Source organism: Paroedura picta, chromosome 14, assembly GCF_049243985.1.
Source record: "Paroedura picta isolate Pp20150507F chromosome 14, Ppicta_v3.0, whole genome shotgun sequence".
Lineage (NCBI taxonomy): Eukaryota > Metazoa > Chordata > Lepidosauria > Squamata > Gekkonidae > Paroedura > Paroedura picta.
In genome coordinates, this window is record NC_135382.1 from 8,732,678 (window position 1) to 8,754,477 (window position 21,800).

General features: G+C 47.4%; 2 protein-coding genes across 6 annotated transcripts in view; one reads left to right on the forward strand and one right to left on the reverse strand.

Moving 5' to 3' along the window:
* The window catches only part of CFAP61 (cilia and flagella associated protein 61), a 177,596-nt gene extending 177,412 nt beyond the window's left edge, over positions 1–184 (reverse strand). For 2 of the 3 annotated variants that reach the window (XM_077310336.1, XM_077310337.1), the window contains exon 1: positions 45–183. The gene's annotated coding sequence lies outside the window, so the exon portion shown is untranslated. Of the gene's footprint in view, positions 1–44 lie in introns of all 3 variants that reach the window. The other variant, XM_077310339.1, reaches the window with a different exon arrangement.
* CRNKL1 (crooked neck pre-mRNA splicing factor 1) lies at positions 130–17,965 on the forward strand. 3 transcript variants are annotated; one of them, XM_077310350.1, is made up of 14 exons: positions 130–251; positions 2,430–2,582; positions 4,142–4,233; positions 4,582–4,740; positions 9,063–9,229; positions 9,902–10,080; positions 10,983–11,153; positions 12,690–12,881; positions 13,476–13,535; positions 14,093–14,173; positions 15,572–15,811; positions 16,182–16,283; positions 16,924–17,172; positions 17,739–17,965. In XM_077310350.1, exons 1-14 carry the CDS (start codon positions 132–134, stop codon positions 17,901–17,903), a joined length of 2,130 nt encoding a protein of 709 aa, XP_077166465.1. In that variant the 5' UTR covers positions 130–131; the 3' UTR covers positions 17,904–17,965. The 3 variants fall into 3 exon arrangements, with proteins under 3 accessions (XP_077166465.1, XP_077166466.1, XP_077166467.1); XM_077310351.1 differs by lacking the exon at positions 14,093–14,173; XM_077310352.1 differs by lacking the exons at positions 14,093–14,173; positions 15,572–15,811.
* Positions 17,966–21,800: the final 3,835 nt, after the last annotated feature.

Below are 21,800 nucleotides of genomic sequence, written 5' to 3' on the forward strand. Positions count from 1 at the left end.
TCCGCCCGCCGGGAGTCCCACGCGTGAGGCTGCCCCGGACTCACCTCGCCCCGGCGGCGGCCCGGCAAAGACGCGCTCGGCGGTTGCTAGGGCGACGGCCCGGCTCGGCCCTGCCCGCCAGGACGCACTGCATGCTGGGAGGCCGGGAGGGTCACGTGCCGCAGGAGGGCCGAGCGTGGGACTCGAGGGGAAGGGGAGGCAAGATGGCGTCTACGGCGGCCGGGAAGCAGAGAATACCCAAAGTGGCGAAGGTGGGGAAAGGAGACGTCGGGGGCACGGAGGGACCGGGGGGGGGGGAAATCCCGCAGCCCACCCGGCTTCGGAGCAAGACCCGTCGAACCCGCGTCAAGGGGCTGCCCTTCTGACTGAGCATGCGCAGCAGCTCCTCACGCTGGACGGTCCTGTGGCGCATTTACTCGGGAGTAGTACTGCTGAGTCTGGCGAGGCTTACTCGCCCGTAAAGAGACTGGGCAGCCCTCGGATTCCCTTCCGAGGAACTAGGAGGGCTGACTGCTGAGGAAACGTGCCCGGAGGAGGGCGCTTTGCCCGGTTGCCAACTTCCGGGTGGTGGCTGCAGATTTCCCGGAATGCCAGCGGGTCTCCAGGCCACAGAGGGAGATTCCCCTGGAGAAAATGGCTGTCTCGGGAGGTGGACTCCGGCGCTAGGCCCTGCGGAGGTCCCTCCCCAAACTCCCGGAAATCCCCAACCCAGCGCTGGCACCTAGCCTGGATAGCCGCCGAAGCGCTGCCCACCCCCATATTGCCTGGGAGGACCAGCAGAGAGTAAAAAAAGGGGGGCTCCTGTTTGGTGTAGTTATGGCGGTCCCTGAACCCCGGACTGCCTAACTACACACAGGCTCAGGACCAGGGCATCACACTCGGGCCAGTTTTTATCCCCCCTTCAATGGAGGGGGTGCCATTCATAGTTCTGCTCTATTTTATCCTCACAACAACCCTAGAAAGTAGGTGGCTGGCATGCTCAGTCACACCATTTCATGGCAGAGTTCGGATTTGAATGAGGGTTTTCCAAATCCTACTCTGACATGCTGACCACAAGGAACGCTGGCTGTCAAGTGGGACATCCATCTGCAATGGCACAATACATACCTGGATGTCAGTCCCTCCTCCCCCAATTATTGTTATCAAACACAGAGGAATTGGTACATGAAAGTATATGAGTTTGGTACTAAAGTGGTGCAGGTTCCATTGGATCAGTCACAGTGAGGGGCACTGTATAAATTGAATGAATGAACGAACAAACAAACAAACACCCTGATTAACTCAGTTTCTCCAAATGCTGTCTGTCAGGATTCTTCATTCATGTAAAATTTACTCTTACTTATTAGGATTTTGGGTGTTTCATATCCAGCCCATGCTGAGGTAGCTGCATTGGTGGCCAGTAGAATTCCAGATCAAGTTCAAGGTCTTGGGCAAGGCCATTCATGGTCTGGGTCCAGCATATTTTAGGGACCATCTAGCTCCCTGTGCCCCATGCAGGGCTTTAAACTCTGCAAGCACTAATAGGTTGGTGATCCCCGGCCCATGTAAAATTCACCTGGCCCTGGCCCCCGCCTAGTGGAATGAACTTGCAGAAGAGTTCTGTGGTGTTTTAAGTGTTGTGAACTGCTGCGAGTTGGCCAGGCCAAGATCAGTGACATAAATACAGTCAATCAAAATAAAAGTCTACAGAACTGCCTATAAAAGGCTTTGACAGGGAGGCCAGCATAAAACAGATATTGCTTTGGTCCTCAGCCATCCAGACTAGCAGGACAGCAGTTTTGTTATGGAGAAGAAGGGTATTTCATGTCAACTGCTCAGAAGAAAGTATGTCAAAGAAATAAGATCAACCTTTTGGTATTAAGGAACAGCCTGGGATAAGTTGAACCAGAGCCTGCTTGTTAGCTAGATGAATTCTGTATTCCATATATACATCTACACTACAAAAGTCAACATTCCCTTTTCCTCAGAAGCCCTATGAAGGAGATCAGTGGATTCTAATCAAATTCCCTGCATCTTCGCAGTTCTCAGAATTTGAGGGCTGGGCAGAGCAGTGAAATTGATAAAGCCAAGGTGAGTACCTGGTGTGAATATACCCATGTGTGTTTACTAACAAAAGAACAAAACAATTTTTTGAAGCAGTTGAGCTATCTGTGTCCCTGTGGTAACATTTACAGTTTCCCTCCTGAAAAGGTGTATGTCGCATATAATGACACTGACAGGATCACATATGGGCAGTGACAAAGCTTTTCTGGTGTTCAAAGTGCTTACAGACAGGTGAGAAGTTATTTCCTGTATTGGCCATGAGTTTGCAAGTTCAGATTGGCAGCAAAACAAATCCAAACTTCAGTGCTGCCTCGATCTTCCTCATTTGTGCAGTTAGTTATGTGAAATCAAGTTCCACAAATGGCTTGTTCCCCTCCCTCTCCCAGGTAAAGAACAAAGCGCCAGCAGAAGTTCAGATCACAGCGGAGCAGCTCTTAAGAGAAGCTAAGGAAAGGGAGCTTGAGCTTCTTCCCCCACCTCCTCAGCAGAAGATCACAGATGAAGAAGAGTTGAATGATTACAAACTTCGGAAAAGAAAAGTAAGCATACAGTAAATGTAACAATCGCATTACATTGGCCAATGGAGTTTTTTTTTAAGCCCCTATTTGTTCGACAGCCAAATGCTTTCTAAAATTGCTTAGGCTGGAGCCCATACTCAGGAAAGGAGTTCTGCACTAATAGCAAGAGCTGCTCTCTGTGTTCAATTGGAGATAAGAAGAGAAGGAGAGCCCTGCTGGATCAGGCCAGTAGTCCATCTTGGTCAGCATCCAGTCTCTCACAGTGGCCACCAGTTCCTTTGGAGGACTGACGACTGGGCAGAGAGGCTGAGGCCTTTCCCTGATGTTGCCTCCTGGCACTGGGCATTGGAGGATGACTGCCTCTGAATGTCGAGGTTTCTTTTAGTCACCATGGCTAGTTGTCAGTGATAGACATATCTTGCATGAATCTCTGCTCCACTTTTCTCCAACCTTTTTATCACCGGGGACCGGTCAACACTTGTCAATTTTACTGAGGCCCGGGGGGGGGGGGTAGTCTTTTGCTGAGGAACGTTGCCACCGCCTGAGCTCCTGCTCCACTTGCTTTCCCGCTGGCGCCCCTGACTTCATGCTGCGCACTGGGGGGCGCTGCCAGGAACAGCTGTGCAGTGCCACGCCAAGGGGGAGCCCCAACCATGGTGGCTGCTGAAGAGCACCAAATGTGAGCCAGCAGCAGAGTGGCAGGGCAGCCCCCAAGGCAGCAGCCAGGGTGGAGGACAAGGAGGAGCCGCGGCCCGGTTCTGACTGATCCACGGACCAGTACCGGTCCACGGACTGGGGGTTGGGGACCACTGCTCTAAAGCATGATTTTAGAGTGTTCATAGTGTACCGTAAACATTATTTTATAGCCATCATTAAGAATTTTGGGAGGAAGGTCAGTATTATTATCCCTCATGGGAAGGGATAGATCATTTTTTCTCTGGGCAGGTTGTCAGCCTTAACTGTCGTTCAGAGCATAGATAGATAGATAGAAATTTTATTACGGTTTGCACCAGACATAAAACAGAGGAAATTATACAATGCATTCCAGATAAAACATGATGTTAAAATACATATACAAATACACACACACACACATATATATATACACATATATATAAAAAAATTAAAAGTAACTTTAAAACTTGGTAATAAAATATATAGTGGATTATTAAAACTAGAGCAGAAATAGCTTTGAGCCTGAAACAGGATCCTCATATTTCATTTTTCATGGTGGACCCTACTAGCTCCACGAACTCTACATACAACATTTAGCAACAGGTTTAGTGATTTGGGGGGATTCATCAGACGGTAATTTATTGATAATATCCGTGTTATGTGTTACAGTTTGTCCTGACTTTTGCTTTACAAAGGGGCTGATGAACTCAACTCGGGCCTCAGCATAGAAAGGACAGTACAGAAAAACTTCTTCTACCTGGCCAGAATTACAGGGGCATGTTCTCTCAGGGAAGGGGATCGTTCAGAGCATGTAGTTTTAACTTTAAGCCTGAGCACTATATCAGATTCCTTACAGCTCTCCTTTCAATTTAAACACTTACTTCAAAGACTAACTTTTCCCGTAGACTTTTGAAGATAATATACGAAAAAATCGGACTGTTATCAGTAACTGGATCAAGTACGCACAATGGGAGGAAAGTCTCAAAGAAATACAAAGGTAAGCAATTGAGCCCCTCCCCCCAAGTGTCTTCAGCTACATGAACAATTAATAGTGAGCACACACTCAATTTGTGTGCCCTACATTTTAATTGGAACAACATTCTGCCAGTGTGGTGTAGTGGTTAAGGCAGCAGACCAGGTTTGATTCCCCCTTCTTCCTTCACAATGAAGCCTGTTGGGTGACCTTGGGCCAGTCACAGTTCTCTCAGAGCTCTCTCAGCTCCACTATTTCACAGATTGGCTCTTGTGGGGAGAAGAAGGGAAAACAATTATAAACCATTTTAAGATTCCTTTGGGTAGAGAAAAACGGTACAAACCCCAACTCTTCTTCTGCTGCTGCTTTCAGGGCTCGTTCCATTTACGAGCGTGCTCTAGATGTGGACTACCGAAATGTCACCCTTTGGCTGAAGTATGCCGAGATGGAAATGAAGACTCGTCAGGTGAACCATGCTCGAAATATTTGGGATCGTGCTATCACTACCTTACCAAGAGTCAACCAATTCTGGTAAGCTGAGAATCTTTTACCATTTCTAAAATAGTTGTTTAGCATGAGCTGGTCTTCCTTTGTTTGTGCCCAGTTATACGTCTGTCCCCAAACTCCTACAAGGCATTGAAAAGTGTTATGGGTTTTCCTGTAAACAGCAGTTTTCTGATTTTGCTTGCTTGCCTTGGATGTCACAGGAGTCCCAAATAGGAATCTGGACTCCAAAGTGCAATATAGAAGCCTTCATGATCTGAGGAGCTTAAGTGAATTTCTTTTCTAAATTATCTAATCATAATTGAATACAGATTGAGGTGTTGTGAGTCCAGTGGCACCTTTTAAGACCAACAGAGTTTTATGGAAGGTACTAGGGGCAAAGCCCGTTGCATCCAGGAATACAACAGGCCCTAGACTGAGGTGGAAGAGGTTAGTGGAGTGGTGTATAGAGTGTAAGTGCACATGGTAGCAGGGGCGTGCGGTGTAGATCATGGCAGTAAAGGTGTGTCAGTGGAGGTACGTCTGCCATGGATGTATAGTGTACAAGCTCGGTCAAGCTGGGAAGAAGACTCACCTCTGTGAACTGCAGTGAAGGTGTTGTGTGTTGCCTTTATTGGATGATCTCACAGTAGATGACGTTTCTTGTCATAACATGGTCTGGCTGTGGGAGCAGCATCCCCTGCTCGGGGCCAGAGGCCACATGGATCCTGAGGTCTTGGAACCATCCGACTCGTGACATGGCAACGTAGAGTTGGCTGTGACTGAATACAGGCTCCTCCAGATGGAGGCCCACTTTTTCCAGGGTCTGCCCCTGAGATTGTTTATGGTCATGCAAATGCTAGCTTGAGAGGGAACTGGCAGCGGCAGTGGGTAAAAGGGAGGTCAGGAACTTTTGGAGCCAACTCAATGCGAGGAATGAAGACTGTCTCTGGACGCAGAGCCAATAGCAACACGTGCAATGAATCAAGTTTGCCTTGAGCTCCATGACAGTCTTGCACCATTGCATAGCCCTTTCTTTGTCTTCAGGTTTCTCAAGAGGATGACAGCAGCACCATCTTTTAGTGCCAGTTGATGCAGTGGCATCCCACGGGGTTTGAGAGAGTTCAGGAACTCCACAGGGAAGAACTGCTTTTTCATTCTTTGCATCGACGGAGTCTATGCTGTAATAAGTGGACTGCAGCCCTTGTAGGAGGTGAAGGACAATGTTATTGAGGTTATCAACATGTGAGTTCTTTGGACATAGAATAGCTTTGTGGGGAAATGTGTGGGGACCTGCTATGGTCAAGGTGTCACCGAAGATCTCAGTGGCAAGGTCATGCCCAGCAATACTGGGTTGCAGTACCTCCATCATCTCTGGAGGGGAGGCCAGGAATGACGCCATGCTCAATGTTCCCCACATGTAGGAGCCAGTCACTAAATGCCGGCTTATTTGTTCAGACATTGCAAGTTGGTCAAAATATGGTAAAATGTCTCCAACAGACATGGTAGTCTCAATCATGGTAGTCCTGTTGCTGTGCTTAACAACTGGGAGCGTCTGTCAGAAGTCTCCCCCTAAGATGCGCGGCAGCTCCACACATGCGCAATGCGTAGGCCGCCAGCTCTCCCCCACCCCCGGAAGTGGTCCTCAACCAGGAAAAGGTTGGGGACTGTTGTTTTAGAGTGTTCTGGCAAGGCAGTCGGGGCAGTCCTCTGTATGCCCGCAGAGTGTTGGTGGGCATAGTCCTCCCAGAGATAAGCCTTATAGGTGTCAAAGAGTTCTTGTGGCCTGGGTATGGTGCCGCGGATGAGTTTGTGGGCAAAGAGGTCTCGCAGAGGTTGTGGCATGCTGCAGAGCTCCGCCTCATCCATGGTGGCTTCCCAAATGTTACCATCCTTGAGGACTCACGATGAAGCGCCACGTCCTGGAAAATGACATATTGGACCCCATCTGGAGATGCTCAAAGTTTGTTGCTCCCAAAATGTGGAGCAAGAGGAGTTGCAAGCAGTATCTCTTGGTGTCGGCAAAATTGACTGAGTGCATCCGGCCAGTGACATTCTCTGTGTGGTGTTTCTGAGGAATCCAATCTCTGGCAGTCTTGTGGAAGACATACTTGCGAGGTATGTCGACATAGGAGATGGAATGTGCCTCCCCATGGTCCGTATTGAGGTTGAACCAGGCAATAAGCATGATGTCTCTGCGGGCAAGGAGGGCTACTGTGGAAGCATCATGCTGAAGCTCATGCTCATTGAAAAGAGTAAAATCCTAGGATGCAGAGGCAGCTGTATGATGGTATGTAATTGGGCATATAGGTGGTACCCCAGCAGCTGCCACATGGCCTCAACATATTGGGAGTTGACATGGCTCTGGATCTCATCATACCTGAGGTTGTTCTCAGGTATATGAACAGTGGCACAGTCATGTCCCTTGTGGATGTATTTGAAGAGGTACTTGACACTCTTGATGGAGGCACAGACCTCGACATTGATTTAGCCATTATAGTTCATGAGGAGATAGAGATTGTGGGGCTCAACCCAATGGTTGTCTAAGGGTGGTGCCCCTAACATTGGTGGTTCTGCCATTGTCTCTCCTCTGGTACTGTCTTTGTTTAGTAGGGTCTGTGGCTGAAATGACTTGGGGAACCATTTGCTGCACTTGTTATCTTTCATGCATGGAGAATATAGGTATCGGTGACCATATGGCCCATTGATCACATTTCTAGTAACAACTGCATATAACTCTGGCATGTCCCATGGGTCTGGGATCTCAGCAGCCACCAGGTGTGCATGGATTGAACTCTTTCTTGAGGAGGAGTAAGACGTGTGCATGGGGGAAACCCCTCTTCTAGAACTCGATAACATGGACCTGAGCCACAGGGGCTCCAAAATTGTTTCATCATCCAGGAGCACCGTCAATTTTGAGGCTGAAGACATGGACAACAATGTCAGGCCTATTTTCAGCTGCCTGGCCATCCAGATTGTCTTGCCACTGTGGGTCACATGTCATGGTGATGAAGAGGTTGCCTTTACTGTATACTTGTAGACATGTATACCCATGACATCCTGGCAGTTTTGCAACACGTTCCTGGCGCTGCCCTGAAATGAGGATGGAAGTATCAGGACAGTCCATGAGTCCTTGGTAGCTCTCAACTCTGAGGTTCGATTGGTTGCTTCTGAGGTAGTTTAGCCAGTTGGCCTCCGTCTTCACGTAGGCATCAACAGTGTACTGCTGGGTCAGCCTCCCTGCTGCCAAAAAAGGGTTAAACCCATCTTGGACAGACAGCCAGTATGGATAGTACTTCATCTGGGTCACCCTGGTGCACGACCAGGCTGCCTCTGTGTGGACGCACAGTGTGGTGGGTGGCTATTGCTGGAGAGGGATGTCAATCCCCCAGCTTTGATCACCATATTGGAAAGAGGAGGGGGTACGCTGGGGGCTTGAAGTTGGGATCCAGGATGCTGATACTGGGTAGTGTGGCCAGTTGTCTGGTGGTGACAGTGAATCAGGAGGTTTCAGTGGAGGGCATCCATCCTCCAACTCAAAGATGATGCATCCTCCGACTCATTGAATCATGGAACATTGTATCTTCAGGGGTCATTGCATCAGTCCTGAATGATGGCCATGGTGAAAGCAACACCATCATGTTCCAGGGTCCCCTGGAGGCACCCCTGCTCTACCTCATGCAGCATCTTGCATGTCTGAGCAAAAGATGAAGGTGGCATCCATCATTTTCAGGCCTCCAAAGCTGCTGCAGCACCACATCCTGTGCATCCAGGATGTAAGGTAAAGGTATCCCCTGTGCAAGCAGAGAGAGACACAGAGCCCTGCCAGACTGACCACGAGTCCTCATTCCCTCCTAACGCTCGTGCTGTGAGGGAGGCAGAGAGACACAGAGAGAGCTGCCCCAAGCAGTTGACCAGCCCTGCTTCTCTCCTAAGAACGAGCCCTAATTACCTGCTATGGCTTCTGCTGCCATACACAGAGAGAGCCACCCCTACTGCGACGGAGGGAGACAGAGAGCTTCCCCAAACTACATACCAGCCCTGCTTCCCTCCTACAAACCAGCACTAATTACCTGCTATGCCTTCTGCTGCGAAGCACACTGACAGATGAGAGACACGCAACGAGGAGGAGAGATATATACAGAGAGAGATCTGCACCTCCCGGTGTCCCCTGGGTCCTAGCTCCCATTTCATTCCTGGTTGCAATGGGCTTTCTTGCTTGTACCTTTAATAAAATTATGCTGGCCAAGTGTGCCACTGGACTCGGACTTTGTAAACTGATACTGTTATTTTTGCAAGTTTCAAAACATGACATTCATTAGCTGAATGACACAGTATGAGTTTTTCAAACATTGCTTTTCTTGGAAAAGGTACAAATATACTTACATGGAAGAGATGCTGGGAAATGTTGCAGGAGCCCGCCAGGTGTTTGAGCGGTGGATGGAATGGCAGCCCGAGGAACAGTCATGGCACTCCTACATCAACTTTGAGCTGCGGTACAAGGAGGTGGACAGAGCGCGCACCATTTATGAGAGATATATCCTTTTATGGAGGGTAATGGTTGGTGCTTTGCGCCACATAGCTTATTTTTTATGAATTGTCTGTGAGCAATCTGTATACACTCTTGCCAGCAAGTGTAACAAGGGGAGCCCACCTTAAAAACATCTAATAATAACTTTTACAGGAGGGCTGTTCCATGCAGAGAAGCAAGATTTGCTCCCATGTCAGACTTCCACATACCCAGAACAATCCTGTGTGGTATAATGCTTTGAGCTTGGAAGATCTAAGTTGAAATTTCTATTTGACTAAAATGAAGTGTACAGGAGGACCTCGAGCCAGTCCTGCATACTGTGCTTAGTACCTGGGATGATAGACGAAAAAAGGGAAGGAACAGCTATGTTGCCTTAAATTTCCTGGAGAAATGACAGGATAAAATGTGATATCCATATAGATGGAGGGGGGGGGATTGTATTTTAGAAATAAAATGAGGCTATTTGTAGGTACTTCTTTTGCTACAGTTTGAGATCTTGGTTTATGCCTGTCTCCTCGCTGTGAGTCTGCGCGGCCCAGTTTGCTGTATCTGTGATTGGCCAAGGGGAAGGGAGCCATATTATTGTTTAACATAATATTAATGCTTTGGGAGCCAGTTATTCTCAAAAAGCAGGACTGGAATGAAACAGATCATTTGGATTTCTTTAACACTTTCCACTCGTAATTGTGCATCCGGATGTTAAGAACTGGATCAAGTACGCTCGTTTTGAAGAAAAGCATGGTTATTTTGCTCATGCAAGGAAAGTCTTTGAGAGAGCAGTGGAGTTTTTTGGAGAAGACCATATGGATGAGCATCTATATGTAGCTTTTGCTAAATTTGAAGAGAACCAGAAAGAGGTAATTTTTTTGTTTGCTGATAACCCGGTACATTTCTGAACAAAGGCACAAACCTTACTTTTCCCATTCCAAGGGTAGTGTCATTATTATAATATATATTAACTGTGAATAAAATCACAGTAAATCAAACAGGCCCTTGAAATTATGTTGTGAACATCTATAGTATACCTCGACATTATCCTTTCTGGCACTCTGGAGAAGAGCAGAGGACATATAGTGCAATTCTTATACAATGACATCAAAGCCAAAAAGACATTCAGCTGTTGATGTGAATGCATGTGAAAGGAAAGTCCAAGGCTGTAAGATACTTATAATAGGAATGTGGACCATGAGAAGTATTAATCAAGGTAAACGCAAAATCAGTAAACAAGAAATCGAATGTTTGAACATTGCATTCCTGCAAATGAATGAGCTAAAGTGGGCTGGATTTGGACATTTTCATTCAGAAGTGTTTACTTGAACGGCTAAGAAAAAACAAAATTCCTCAAGTAGTGAGGCAAGGTATAGCACAGGCAGTCGGGGGATATAATGCAAAATCCTTCTTTCCCTCTGTTTTCTCCAGAGGAACTGATGCCTGGAGATCTCCAGGCCCCCACAAGTGGGTTGGCAAGCCAGCTGCCTGCACACGGAGCAGGAGTGGGGAATATATTATTTATAGTGTTGACCACCTTGAGTTTTGTAAGGTAGAAAGATGGCTGGTATTTTAAATAAATACACAAGCCTGATTATAGCTCTGCCAAGACGCATCCTGCCCTTGGATTAGAGGCAGCAGAGATTGAACTTGGGGGGAGGGGGCTGCCCAAAAGCAGAACTGGAGAGCACCACTGAGCAGAAAGTGGAAAAAGAAGACTGTAGTTTCCCCTCATTTTCTAAGCTGTTTCTTTCTCTTTTTTGTTGTTCAGTTTGAAAGGGTGAGGGTGATCTACAAATACGCCTTGGATCGAATTCCAAAGCATGAGGCCCAGGAGCTGTTCAAAAATTACACCATTTTTGAAAAGAAATTTGGTGACCGGAGGGGCATCGAGGACATAATTGTCAGCAAGAGGAGATTCCAGTATGAAGAGGAAGTGAAGGTGAGTGCCCATGGGAGGCTTCCCAGCCCAGACAATGGGGCTCCTGCAGTCCGAGCATTTTCGGTGGGTCCTTCGAAATCCTGTTCATCAGAACCACCTTGCAGTGGGTCTGCTTTAAATCCCACCCAGGAGCTCAGGGTAGTGCACACGATCCCCCCCCCCCCCAATTTAACCTCACAACCTCCTTGTTCGGTAGATGGGCCAAGGCTGAGAGGGAGTAACGGCCAGTGAGCCTTGGGGAAGAGTGTGTGTGTGTGTGGGGGGGGGGGGAATGAAGAGTTTTCTAGCTCTTATGGCTGCAGGTTTTGAAGCATGAGGGCAAAGCTCAATAAAAATCTGCAGCCCTTCCTCCTGTCAGAACAAACTGAGCAATATAAATAGACATTGTAGAATGAAGACAAATTGAGAAGACTTGTTCAGATTAGATACTGTAGAACTCATTGGGACACAGGGTAGCTTGTGCATTGGATACACAATGTCCAGCTCTGTCTTTTCATTTCCACCTATTTACGAAGATGCTGTTGATGTTCTGAGCTTGGAGTCAGGAATGGGCTGGATGAGAGTGAACAAGATGAGACCTGATCCTGACAAGACTGAGGTTCTCTGGGCAATGAGAAAGGCAAACCAGGGACTGGTGATCTATCCTGTCTTGGATGGGGTCCCCCCTCCCATGAAAAGCCAGGCTCACAGCTTGGGGGTGTTGCTTGATCCAGCAGCTGCCTTAGGAAACCAGTTGGCTAGCGGTTCAGAATGCTTTTGCCCAGCTTCAGTCAGCGCATCAGCTGTGCCTGGCAGTCAGATCTAGTCACAGTGACCCATGCCTTAGTAGCATCCAGACTGGATTATTGCAATGTGCTCTATTTGGGCAACCCTAGTGCACAATGCTGCAGCTTGACTGCTGGCCAGGGCCAGCAGGTGGGAGCATGTGACTGATATTTCAGCAGTTATAGGGTTTGGGACCAGGGTTATCTGAAGGATGATCACAAGGAGAGGCCTTTTCAGTTGCAGCCCCACAATTATAAAACAGTCTCCCCAGGGAGGTATGCCTGGCCACCTCACTTTCTGTCTTATGGGAGATGGGAGATAATTGACCATTTAGGACTGCATTTTCTTAATTTGGTGGCAATGGTTTTAAATTCTAGTGTTTAATTATTTATATTGTATATTATTATTTAATATATTATTTATTGTGTGGACCACCTTGAGTTTTGTAAGGTAGAAAGATGGCTAATGTTTTAAATAAATACACAAAGCCTGATTATAGCTCTGCCAAGATGCTGTGAACCCAAACTCTTGATCCTGGTATTTGTGGAAGTGAAGCACTCCTAATTAATCCGGTTCCACCTAAAAGCCTTGGCTTCTCAGAGTGATGGGATTCAGGATACAGCAGGGCTGCTTCCTCTAGCTGAAGGTCATAACTAAAGTAAAAAGTCAGAACTATGCTTCGATTGTGCTTGGTATTCCTCTCATTTGGGAGGGACTGAGGTGCTACCCTCTGCTTTGCCTTTCTGAAGCTCTCGTGCATCCTTCCCAAAGGCCAATCCGCACAACTACGATGCCTGGTTTGATTACTTGCGGCTTGTGGAAAGCGACGCTAATCCTGACGCTGTACGTGAAGTTTATGAAAGAGCCATTGCAAACGTTCCTCCAATCCAAGAAAAGAGACACTGGAAGAGGTATATTTACCTGTGGATCAACTATGCATTGTATGAAGAGCTGGAGGCAAAGGTAAGAGAAAGCCAGTCCAGATTGCGACACAGGGGGGCTCTTTTAATTGTTTTAAGGAACTTCTGCATTCTTTCTAAGCAGTCTTTCCCCTAGAAGCAGAATGTTCAGATGGGGCCTCTTGGCATATTCCCCCTCTGCTGCCTGCCTGTAATATGGTTCATACATGTCAGCAGGTAACGTGGGGAAAATTCCCAGCAACACTAACTGCTCTGTAATGCCATGTCCACTTACTGCCAGGAAGTCCCACAATGTCCCTTGCTTTGGTTGGGCTTTTGTCCTTGCTCTGCATTGCTCAAAATTTTACCTTTTTACTGTAAACATCATTAAGCAAGAAGGCAAGGCAAAGATCTAAGAAGAAGGTGGCCTAGCTAACACTGCGCTGCTTCTGGTGGGTCCCTTCCGCCAGTTTGTCCAGACGCTCTTGCACAGGAAAAGGCCCCTTTTGCTGAAGGAGAAGGGTCTCCATTAGCAGAACAGGTCTGTGAGGTTCCTCCAGTTGAGAGCTCAGCATAATTTTTGCAGGCGTGCTCCATTTTCATTCCCCTAAAAGCCCCCTTTCTGATTGTGTGTGACCTTTGATGTTTTCCCTCTCAGGATCCAGAGCGGACGAGGCAAGTGTACCAAGCCTGCGTTGAACTTATTCCTCACAAAAAGGTAAAGTCCCGATTATGAAAGACTCATTTGTAGCACTGAAATCTGTTAGCTGTAGCTGAAGCATCCAGTTACTTTCAGTAGGACTTGTAAACCTGTTTAGGATTGAAGCCATGGGAATGGAGAGGCACGCCTGATTGAATCACACCTTCTCCAGCTGTTATGCAGGCTTTTACTCTTTGGTTTATTGTATTTTTTATTTTGCCATTTATATACCACCCCTCTCAGTTTCCCATCTTGGGGCGGTTTACATAGTATAAAACTCAATAAAACAATGATTTATCGATAAAACCAGATTGAAAGTTGTATAAAACTTCACTTTAACACAGTTGCAACAATTCTGCATTTCTGAGGTCTGTTGATGGCCTATTAGGAGGACAGAGCGAGCAAAAGAGGGCTGAGGAGGCCGGCAGGAGGCCTGGGGTTTGCTAGAGATGCTATCTAGCTGTATATCTCTATGTCTAGCTGGCCTCAGCCACAAGCCCGGCAGAACTGAGAGAGTCAAATGCACATGAGCTAATCTAAATCCAAGACAAACTTTATTCCATTTCCCTTTTCAGTTTACCTTTGCCAAAATATGGCTGCTGTATGCTCAGTTTGAAATAAGACAGAAGAATCTCCAGCTTGCCAGGAGAGCACTAGTAAGTCAAAGAAAAGATTATGCCTTTGAGTGAGGAACACAGATGGATGTCCCACTGAACAGCATTGGGGGGGGGTGTACATGGAGGAGGAGGATGCTCACCTAGCCAGCTAGAGCATCCTCAGATCACATAAATGCTCAGAGAGCCAGCACGGTGGTGTAGTTAAGAGCGGTGGACTCTAATCTGGAGAACCGGATTTGATCCCCCACTCCTCCACAGGCAGCCATCTGAGTGATGTTAGGCTAGTCACAGTTCTCTTAGAACTGTTCTCACAGAGCAGTTCTATTAGAGCTCTCAGTCCTCTACCCAAAGCTGACCTCACAGGGTGCCTGCTGTAGGGAGAGGAAGGGAAAAGTGTTTATAAGCTGTTTTGGGACTCCTTCAGGTAGTGAAAAGAAGGTTATAAATAAACCAGCTCTTCATCTTCTAAATGTTGTTTTATATACAAGTTATTATTATTATTCAATTTATTTTTTATTATTATTTCCCACCGCTCCCGAGACCGGCTCATGGCAGGTTACAAAGGTCCCAATAAAACCCCATTAAAACAGACAACAAATCACAAAACAACATGGCAGTAATGCCTCCCAACCCCCCATCCCATCCTCTGGAAGGATGGAAAGAGGGATCAAGTGATTTTCCTGGAAAATCTTTTTAAAACAACTGTTGCTATTTGCATACCATGAAGCTTATTTATTTGTTTGACTTTTATACCACCTCTCACTCAAGGTCGCAATGCTGTCATTGTACCCCTTCCATTTCATGCCGTTAGATGGCTTTGCTGCAGTTCTTTGCTGCTGGTTTCTCAAGATGGCGCCATTGGGATATTTGTTGCTGGCTGCCAATGTCGGGATTAGGTGTCAATTCCCCCTTTTCGATGCCTTTGATACCCTCGTACCTGGAGAAGTACAGTGGTGGTTTTGTAAACTGAATAGACTTCACCTGTGTCAGTAAGAATTTCTCAGGCCCTATTTTCCCTTCTCAGTCCAGAAATGGGGAGGACTGCCCAGGCCCAGTCAGTGTCTCTCATTGTTAGGGCCCCACTCCCTGATGCTTTTTTCTCACAGGGGGTTGTCTTCCTTTGCATTGGCCCGGGTACACCTGTCTCTGTGTGCTGTGTCTATATCGTGCCCCTGACTTCAACTTATAGAATCATAGAATCTGCCTAAGTTCATAAAATCAGTCTATCTGTCAGATGCCTATCTGGGCTCTGCTTAAAAACTTCCAAAGAAGTTTGTTCCACAATGGGGTGTGTCTCCTCCCTGCATGGTAGTGTTTGCGCTTCGTAGGATACTTGGGGGGTGGGGGTTAAGGGTCTACAAGTTATCCAAAGCTGATTTTTAGAAGTCACTTTGTGGTAACCTGTGCTGAGCAGGGTCTTGAATCTCCTTTTGCCAGGGAGCCTCTGTTGGCAAAAGTCCAAAGAACAAGCTTTTCAAAGGCTACATTGAACTGGAGCTGCAGCTGCGGGAATTCGATCGTTGCCGAAAGCTCTATGAGAAGTTTCTGGAGTTTGCTCCAGAAAACTGCACCTCCTGGATCAAGTTTGCTGAGCTGGAAACCATCCTGGGTGACACTGACCGAGCCAGAGCCATATATGAACTGGCCATTGGACAGCCACGACTGGACATGCCAGAGGTAATATACCGCAGGGCCTCCATAGAGTGGCTTTGGTCTGATCCAGAGGTAATGACTCACGTTTTGCTAGTAGGCAGGGTGGAAGGTGGGTTGCTGATTAACCATGGTGGCATCGTTTTTATCCTTGTTTTATTGACTGTTTCTATTTATGCTGTAAACCACCCAAGCCCATCTAGGGAAGAAACCTAATTACCAATCCTAATAGTATGGAAATAGCACATGCAAGGAGTCATCATAAGGTGGAGCAGTTTTTTCCGTGTGCAGAAACTTCTTTTTGCAGGATCAGCTCACGCTTATACAGATTGCTCACAACAAATACTTTTTCCAGGACTGTTTTGCATCTTAGAAACCACCTTGTCCCTCCTTCTAGGTTCTCTGGAAATCTTACATTGACTTTGAGATCGAACAGGAGGAATATGAGAACACAAGAAATCTTTATCGGAGGTTGCTTCAGAGAACGCAGCATGTCAAGGTATGCCCGTGCCGAGGCAGAGCCTGATTCTCTTCTAGGCCTTCCAGGCATTCAGAGGGGTCCAGGGCAGATGGTGCGGTTGGGTTCCAAGTGGAGCCGTGTCGGCCTGTCCCAGAACAGTGAGATTCGCATCCAGGAGCGCCTTGGGAAGTTCTGCTGCTCCCTGGCAGGGCCATGAAGCCCTTTGGCCCAACACAGCTTTGACAGAGCAAGACTGAAGTGCAGATTGTTCTCAGAGGCTCTACAGGGGTCCAAGACAGTTAAAAGTTTCACTTGTCTCCCTTCCATAAAGATCTGCATTGGTTATGAATGTGGAAATCTCAGTGCTGCCTGCACTAATTCAAAACAGCTGGTCATACAGGCGGCGGCCGGAGGTGGTGATAGCAGACAGTGGCGGCCGGCGCAGCGGAATCATGGCACTGGCTGCCTCCATGCTGCCTGCAGATGGTTGTGCGCCTGCGTGTGTGCCCCCATGGGTGCATACGCCACCGCAGTTGGGGTTGCAGCGTTACGGTGGTTGAGAGCACTGTTCTAGGCAGTGTTCCCAGAGGAAAAAGCCTGGGGAAGAAGAGGGCATGACGCGTTGGTCTCCTGCTGCCAGATTAACTGGTTTACTGCAATTTCTCTTGTTTCGCCTCAGGTGTGGATCAGTTTTGCTCAGTTCGAGCTCTCAGCAGGGAAAGACGACAGTTTGTCACGCTGCAGGCAGATCTACGAAGAAGCCAACAAGACCATGAGAAATTGTGAGGAGAAAGAGGAGAGGCTTATGCTTCTGGAATCATGGAGAAATTTTGAAGAGGAATTTGGCACAGAATCCAGCAAAGAGCGGGTGGAAAAACTCATGCCAGAGAAAGTCAAGAAGCGCAGGAAGCTTCAGGCGGAAGATGGGGTAAGAACCCATGCCAGGAAGTTGGCCATCTCTGCTGGGCAGTGGGTTCCCAGGATGGCAGAATGAGAGCCAGCTTGGTTTAATAGTTAGGAGTGCCAACTTCTTATCTGGCAAGCCAGGTGTGATTCCCCACTCCCCCACATGCAGCCAGCCGGGTGACAGCACTGAAAAAGCTGTTCTGACCGAGCAGTAATCTCAGGGCTCCCTGATCCTCACCTCCCTCACAGGGTGTCTCTTGTGGGGAAAGGGAAGGCGAACGGAAGCCGCTTTGAGGCTCCTTCCCTAATCTGCAGCCCACAGTAGCCATTAATTCTCTTGAGCTGGGCCCTCTGGATCCATTCTGCAGCGGGGGGGGGGGGGGGGGGAAGAAGGCTCGTCCTGGCAGAGTTGAAGGGTCTCTGCTGTTGGGCATGGAGTCATGAGAGCTAACTTTGCTCAGTAAACATCTTTTTTCAAATGCCTCTTGAAAGCCTTTTGCTTGTGGAGTACAATAACCATAAAGATTTAGGAAAGAGGGAAACGAGCAAGAGGGGAGGAATTGCTGATGCTCCTTTTTCTCTCTCTAGTCCGACGCTGGCTGGGAAGAGTATTACGATTACATTTTCCCAGAGGATGCCGCCAATCAGCCCAACCTCAAACTGCTCGCGATGGCTAAACTCTGGAAGAAGCAGCAACAAGACGACAACCCAGAGAGAGACCCGGACAAGGATCTTGATGAGAGCAGCCCCTAGTCTACCTGTTGTTTGTTTTGTACAGTCGCCCTTGAATAAAAATGCAATACATGTTTACAGAAGGCAGGTGCATCATTGGCCGCTTTTGGAACCAGAGATGGTGCTGTTAGCAAGCAAGGGGGAAAGCCTTGCAAGTAGGGTTGGGCTCTTTGCCAGCGCTGGCTGCTTGGGGCAGGAACGGCCGCTTCGGACGCCGAAGCACCCAACCCTAGTTGCAAGCTCTTTGCTGTTAGCTGCGGAGAGGAATAGCAGTCTGTGTACAGATCTAGCAAGCGGTGTTTCAGTGCATTCCTTGCTGAATTAGTTATATAAGACTCCCAGGCAGTAAAAGCACAACCTGCTGCCTTCAGAGAGTGATGTCGTTCTCGGTGGGGCCAGGTCTCCGCTAAAAGTGAGCGTACCTCACAGTAAGATGCAGCAACAGCAGGTTAAAAACTAAAGAGCAGCAAAGCCCCCTTGAAAAGCACGGATCGCGATGCCCCAGGGTTAGTTCTTGCATCTTTAAATGAAAGTCTTCTGGGCCAGATGAACTGCGCCCAAGGGCACTAAAAGAACTTGCAGATGTCATCTCTGAACCTCTGTCCATTATTTTTGACACTTCTTGGAGAACAGGTAAGGTGCCAGACGATTGGAGGTGAGCAAATATTGTCCCCATCTTCAAGAAAGGGAAAAAGGGGGATCCGGGTAATTATTGACCAGTCAGCTTGACATCTGTAGTTGGCAAAATTTTTGAATAGATAATCAAACACTTGGTCCTGGAGCAGCTGGAACTGAGAGCTGTGATTTCTAAGACTCAGCACGGGTTTCACAAGAAAAAGTCGTCTGACCAACCTTACCTCTTTTTTCGAGAAAGTGACTGCCTTGCTGGATCAGGGGAATGCCGTGGACATAGATTTCAGTAAAGCTGTTGATAAGGTTCCACATGATATTCTTGTTCACAAGTTGGTGAAATGCGGTATAGATCCTAATTCTTTCAGGCGGATCAATAACTGGTTGACAAATCATACCCAGAGGGTACTTAATGGTTCAGCATTTTTTGGAAAAGAGTGACAAGTGGAGTACCCCAAGGATCTGTCCTGGGGCCTGTGTTGTTCAACACATTTATAAATTATTTAGATGAGGGATTAGAGGGGATACTTATTAAATTTGCACACGATACTAAACTGCAAACACAACTGAAGACAGCAACAGAATACAGGATGATCTTGATAGGCTCAAGAAGAGAGCTAAACTGAATAAAATGAAGTTCAATAGGGACAAATGGAAAGTTCTGCATTTAGGTAGGAAAAAACAAATACACCAATATAAGATGGGGGAGACTTGTCTTGGCAGTAGCATGTGCAAAAAGGTTCTAGAAGAGTCTTAATAGACCATACATTGAACATGAGTCAGCAGTGTGACTCAGTGGCTAAAAAGGCAAATGGGATTTTGTGCTGTATCAAACGGAGTATCGTGTCCAGATCACGGGAGGTAATAGTACTGCTTTACTCTGCTCTCGTTCGGCCTCACTTGGAGTCCTGTGTTCAGTTTTGGTCACCCCAGTTGAAGAGGGATGTTGACAAACTGGAACGTGTCCAGAGGAGGGCAACAAAGTTGGTGAGGAGTTTGGAGATCAAGACACATGAAGAAAGGTTGGGGGAGCTTGGTCTGTTTAGCCTGGAGAGGAGACGACTGAGAGGGGATTTGATAACCATCTTCAAGTATTTAAAAAGGTGCCATATAGGGGATGGAGAAGAGGTGTTCTCTCTTGCCCCAGAGGGACGGACCAGAACGAATGGGATGAAATTAATTCAAAAGAAATTCCATCTAAATATCCTGAAGAAGTTCCTGACAGAGCGGTTTCTCAGTGGGACAGGCTTCTTCAGGAGGTGGTGGGTTCTCCATCTTTGGAGATTTTTAAACAGAGGCTGGAGAGCCATCTGACGGAGAGGCTGATTCTGTGAAGGCAAAAGGGTGGCAAGTTACAGTAGATGAGCGATTGGGATGTGAGCCTGTTTGCTCCCTCTAGTGATCGGTTTGATATTGAATCAATATACATATAGCATCTCTCTCTGCAGCTTTAAACTGCAGGTTTAATGAATGACATAAATCAAAACGTACCATCAACCACTAGAGGGAGCAGAACAGGAAAGAAAACCCCAAAGCTATGGGAAAACACAAAAATGAGAAGGCAGAAAATGAAGAGGGTGGCTTTTTCAAGAATTTGACCGTTCAGTCAAGGGCTAGGAGAAAAAGTTGGCATTTTATAGGCAGCCAAGATTTTTGCAGATATTGAGGGACCCAAGAAAATGATGCCAAACAAGAGAGCAGGGGGGCAAAAAAGGCCAGCACTGACTGAGCTCTCTTGCCTGTGCTTCTCTATGAAAAACAGACTCCCCTTTAAAGGCAGCAGAACACACCAGTTCCTCAGCCACAATGCTTTGCACGTTCTCCAGCTTCCCTCCAAGTCTCTGCCCATCTCCCTCTCGCCTGTTACTAACTGAAGTATCTACACCAGGGGTAGTCAAACTGCGGCCCTCCAGATGTCCATGGACTACAATTCCCATGAGCCCCTGCCAGCATTCGCTGGCCGGGGCGCATGGGGATTGTAGTCCATGGACATCTGGAGGGCCGCAGTTTGACTACCCCTGATCTACACGTTAGGGCTGTATGGCAGATGTTGCAACTGCAGGGAGGAGGAAAAGGACAGCTTTGCCTCCACTCCCATCTGCAGCTCAGCCTGCCCTTATACCAGGAGCGCGAGCAAACATCAGCTTGTCTGCTGCCACAAGAAGCTAGTTTAGCATTTGCCACACTGTGCCCAGTTTACAGTACTGCACGATATTCCAACATCTGGCAGCAAAATGTCTTCCCTGAGTTTTGTAGTGACCAAACAGGAGTCACTGCTGGTCAAATCAAAGCCCTCCCAAGTCAGCAACGTGCCTAGCTGAAGGCACACTTTGGAAAGACAGACCTGCCCACACAAACCTCCGGGGTCGGGGGGGGGACATGCATACAGCTCTGCTGGCTGGCAGCCTGCTCAGTTACTTATCTGCTAAATCTTTTCTTTCCCTCCCTCTGCTGTTTCTGTATTCTTAAGCCAGAAGAGCCAGAGCTGAAGACCATCGGTCCATCAGGAGCCGCACTGTATGCTCAGACAAGCCTCCATGTAGGGTGGTGCGGTTCAGTGGCTGAGGCACACAACACTCCTGCAACACCTCAGGCAAAGGTCTTTCACATCACCTACTTTGCGATTCTCTTTCTAGGAATTAACACGAACCAGGGATTGAACCCAGGCCCTCCCGCAGGCAAGACAGACGCTCTTCCGCTGAGCTTTTGTCAAGTAGCACTATTTTGTCAAGTTTGTCAAGTAGCACTATTTTCATAAGCTATATTCATAAGCAGGGTTTAGTTGAGAGTTCCAACTCCTACATATTCCAACCACACAGCTCCCCCCCCCCCTTTCTGAATCACACAACAGACTGGAATCACCAAGAGAGGCCACCAAGACCTATTGAAAAGTTCAAAAAGGTTCACAATACTAACTACAAACTGTCTCTGCTGCTCTTCCGTGTTTGATTTAACAATGGAAAAGCTGATCTTGGCATCATGTCTAGTAGCTTGACTGAAAGTAGAGCTTTATTAAAGCTGGTAAAGCACCGAAGAATCCACTTGTCACTTTCCCCACTCAGAAGAAGAAGTGATGCTGTGTCCAAAACAGGAAATGCCAGAGACAGAACAGCTGCAGGACTCCTATGTCAAACAGCTACAAGGCAGGAATGTTTATGAGCATCAGAAAACAGATATTTATAGACATCAAGGTTGGACTCTGCTGGTTTTATTTGTTTGTTTTCCCTGTTTATTTTAAATCCCTGTAAGACGATGCAATACTTCATCTAATTGAAAGTTTTGCAATAG